The 4,138-nt window shown below is 52.8% G+C and overlaps 1 protein-coding gene across 1 annotated transcript; it reads right to left on the reverse strand.

Annotated features, from left to right (window-relative positions):
- Positions 1 to 274: 274 nt before the first annotated feature.
- On the reverse strand, positions 275 to 3,295 carry LOC104073099 (microtubule-actin cross-linking factor 1-like; the record flags this gene model as incomplete). Its single annotated transcript, XM_009572764.1, has 4 exons — positions 3,235 to 3,295; positions 2,967 to 3,178; positions 2,289 to 2,399; positions 275 to 398 (listed from the first exon to the last, which is right to left on the reverse strand). Coding segments are annotated over exons 1-4 (508 nt in total), but the record flags the coding sequence as incomplete, so codon positions are not given.
- Between the last annotated feature and the right edge of the window lie 843 nt (positions 3,296 to 4,138).

Here is a 4,138-nt window from a genome sequence, read left to right on the forward strand (position 1 = left end):
CTGCAGCTGCTTTCAACCACCCACCCAGCACCCCTGAAACGGGGGGTTCAGCACCAGGACTGATTCATTCCCGAGCTTTTAACGAAGCCGCAGCGAGCCCTCGCGCTGGGAAACCGTTGCAGCATCCCCTCTCCCGGGCAGGGACAGAGCGGTGGGCATCAGCCTCCCCCCCTCGCTGCGGGCTCCCTAAATATTTAATACTTTCTCTGCCCATTAAAGCAACCAAGTAGGAAGAGCAGCAGGAGGAGTTTTTTGGTCTTTGTGCCTAACTTACCTGCCCGACTGGTTTTGGCACCTGTGGAGACTGGTGAGGAGCTGTTACTGGTGTCCCCAGCCAGGGAGGTTCGGCTGGAGTGGAAGTTTGGTCGCTTCAGCTTGCTGCCCGCGGAAGGGGTCACCTTGGGAAGAAGCACACACAGAGCATCTTTTAGGTGTCACCTGGGCTGGAACGGGCCAAGATCACATCCGAGATCAGTACCTCGGCAAAAGGATTTTGACATTTAAGAAACACCCATCTTAATGGTCCAGGAGAACACAAGCTGTCGTTTCAGCAGCGGTTAATAAAAAAAGAAAAAAGCCTGGATCTTGACAATTTGGAGAGCAACAGCAGTTTGTGCGCTGCAGGCTGCTTCCACTATTTGTTGGGGGGGGGGAAAAAAAAGCAAAGCTGCTATCCATCCGGAGGACGACAGCATCATCTGGGCTCAAAAGCTCCACAAAGAGAAAGTGAAATCTTGCAAAAAAAACAAAAACAAAAACCAAAACCACGTATTTTAGCATCTAAGCAGCTCAGGACCATTTTGGAAGGTCAAATACAATGCAGCGTCTTAAGAAACGCATCCCGTTGTCGGGAGGCATCAGCGCGGTGCGATGCTGTGAGGCGGAGGGACGTCGCCCCGGTGCTGGTGCCCCGGGCAGGTCCGTGCACCCACCACCCAAAGTGACAAATTTGAACAGCGAGGCACCAGCGATGAACAGGGACACAAAACACAGCGAAACAGCTTCGGTCGCATCCTGAAACGGTGCTTTCTCTGACCTTTAAGATGTTGCAGATGGGGAAGGGGAGGTGAAAAAGCAACACAACAGGCAGCTCTGCTCCCGCCGCTGCGGAAGAAAGCGAAGGGGTGAAGGGGAAGGTGCCGGGCAGGGTGAGGGCACCTGGATCCAGCTGGAAAGGGCAGCTCCAGTTTCTGTACACCAACCAAAGCTCTGGGTTTGGGGCAGCGCTGCAGGAAAGCACCTGCCCGTGGTGTCCCCTGTCCCCCGGGGCTTGGGGCCGCACCGCTGTGCTGCGGGGACGGCTCCAGCCCAGCTGCATCCCTGGGGAGATGTACATTAGCACCCGAGGGCATTTCCCAAGGAGCTTTAAAGCAAGAGCTGGAGAGGTTTCCTTCCACCCCCTGCGATTTCATGGCTTTGGGGAAACTTAGAAATCTTGAAATGTCATGAAACTGGAGCTGCGGCGGGGGAGAGGGGCAGCCGAGGGAATTAAAATCCATTAACACGTGATTGCGAAGGTACCATTTTCATCATCAGAGATTTCGATTCTCGTCCTTGATCCTATTTTATAAACAAGTTAACAGCAGCAAAGCAGGCAATTTAGGGCAATTGGGGAAGTGCTCCTGACCTTCTGATGATTTAAAAATAATTCCTTTTCTGCGTGAAAGCACCGCCGAGCAAGACGCAGTTATCTTGCCAGCGCACACCAGCACTCAGTGAATCACCGAGATCTACCAGGTATTTCTCATCACCGACTCACAAGGTCAGGAAAGTCCATGAGGAGGCTGAAACTTTAGGGATATCAAAGCCTCAGCCCGAATTCATCCTCCTGGAAGCATCAAGCCGGTGAAGGTACCGGACACACCATACGTGCTTCAACACGGTGATAAATACAAGCGCTTCATAAAAATGAAGGCGACGTGGTTACTGTGCATGCGCTGTAGCTGATTTTCAAGTCTCAACTCGGTTGCTGGATTTCCATTTTTGAAAGCCAAACACGGAAAATGCTTTTTTTTTTTTAAAAGCACAAGAGAACAAACGTCACTCTCTTGGTTTGAAAGCAGGTAAATGTGAATCGCAAACAGTTGTGCTTTATTCTAAAGTCGATGTTTTATTTAATCCGAGTTAGAAATCCATGAAAAACGCTAACAGTCGGAGCGTTAGCGGTGCTAACAAGCGCTGCTCTACCACAAGGAAAGCGTTAAAACAGGCAAGGGAGCAGGACTTCTCCGTGCCAGCGGCACTCCGGCCTGTCAGCAGGTCCTCGGGGCTGCGAGACCATACTCTACCTCGGCGCTCGAGAGCTGGAAGTCGGAATAATCGAATCCCCTCAGGGGGGTGCCCGCTTTACTGTTTATCAACCAGGGTTTGTCATAACATCGAGAGAAGTGATGTGGAGTCTGTGAAATGGAAAATCCAAGGAGGGGGGGGGAGAGGTGGAAGTGAGTGAAAAAAAAAAAAAAAAAAAGGGAACGGAAAAGTATCTGGAATGGGGGGAAACGGCACTAAAATGAAACAAGAACCAAACAGGAAATATATAAATTAAAATGAAGGGAAAAAACCCAAACAGATGATGAAATAAAACACGCATGGGCAGATGATGTCGCGGGAAAGGAGAGACGATGGGCGATGGCTTCTTCCCGTGCGCCGGCCGGACACCACGGCTTCGGCACAGCCCTGCCTCGGGGACCGGGAGCCTTCGGCTGCACGGCGAGAGCCGGGGACCCTTCTGCAGAGCCGTGAGCGCCCAGCTTGGGCTGAAAACCTGTCCTGCACCATCCCACCCCACCCATCCTGCGTGGACAGCGGGGTTCTTCCTGCAGCCACCACGGACATCCTCCAGAGACCACAGTAACCATCAAACCCCTGATGCCCAACCTTCCTCCTCCTCGTCTCACCAGGATGGGTTTGGAGGCCACCAGTTTCTAAAGGAGAGGAAAGAGGAAGGCTTCACGCGCAAACCCCACCTTGGCTCCGCTGGCCGGAGTTGCGGGAGAGGATGGCATGGAGGCACAGCTGTGGTTGCTCTGGCTGGCACTGGAACTGGATCGCGTCGGGGAGGCTGCCCGGGAGGATGGTTTTGATCTTCGGCCTCGGGATCGGAACGGTGTCATTCCTTGGGAGGCTCCCTCCGGCAAGATGAATTTCTCTCGGAGTTCAAGGTTGGTCCGTCCTCGTGCTGGAAGGGGACAAAGGAGAGGAGACCTGAGGTTCGCGTGAACCCGACTTCGTTACCGGGGCTCAGGAGGCTCCGGGGGTCAGAGTACCCATCCTTGCGATGCCTCCCAAAGCCCATCTCCGAGGGTGAGCGGACGGCAGCGAGACCATCCCAGCTCTCTTGCGCTGCCCGAGGCACCTCCTGCCATCCATCAGCTCTTTGAGAAATTCTCTGACTAAAAGCTGCCTGAGGCCCATGAATTCAAACTGGATGCTCTATTATTCTCTAGTGTCTTGGGGAAAGCGATCCTGATGGCCTTTAAACACGGCGTGTTACAACAGCGGCCGATGTAATCTTTACAGTGGCTTAAAAAGAGTAAGAGCAGCTTTGAAGGGCTGCGATTCTGCTCTCTCACAGTTCTGGGCAGCTCTTCACCAATTTTGGGGGAAAGGTAAAAGAGAAGTGACCGTCACTCATTAAAAGCCAACTTTAAAATTTTCATCCAAATGCCCCGAAGAGCTGGAGGGCCTCCCTTCGACAAGCAAGGGGCAACCAAGCAGGGAGAAGGTCTGTGGACTTCAGCTCCTGGGCCAGCTGACACGCGCCAACATATTTCATGCTCACGGTGTTCAAACAGAGAGCAAGGGCGTGCACCGAGCCTTACGGGACACGGCAGCAATTTTAGAGTCGATGCATTATGGACCAGAAAGCCAAGGAAGCAATTGCAGAAGGGAAGCACCACGCTGAGATAACCAAGGGATGGAAATAACCTTGATGTCAGGGCTCTAAAACATCTGCTGCAAAGCATGAACGGGGGAGGCTGGAGGAGCAGGAAAACCCTGAAAGTTCCCCAAAGCAAGCGGCACACGCTGTAAATCATCCTGCTTTCAGCAACAGCCGTTAGACAGCAGGAGGAAGGAATGGTTAGGCAGCAGCTTGAAGAAGACATATCTGAAGCAATTAACATCTCAGACACCCCAG

This window comes from Fulmarus glacialis, unplaced genomic scaffold, assembly GCF_000690835.1.
Source record: "Fulmarus glacialis isolate BGI_N327 unplaced genomic scaffold, ASM69083v1 scaffold45492, whole genome shotgun sequence".
NCBI classification, from domain to species: domain Eukaryota; kingdom Metazoa; phylum Chordata; class Aves; order Procellariiformes; family Procellariidae; genus Fulmarus; species Fulmarus glacialis.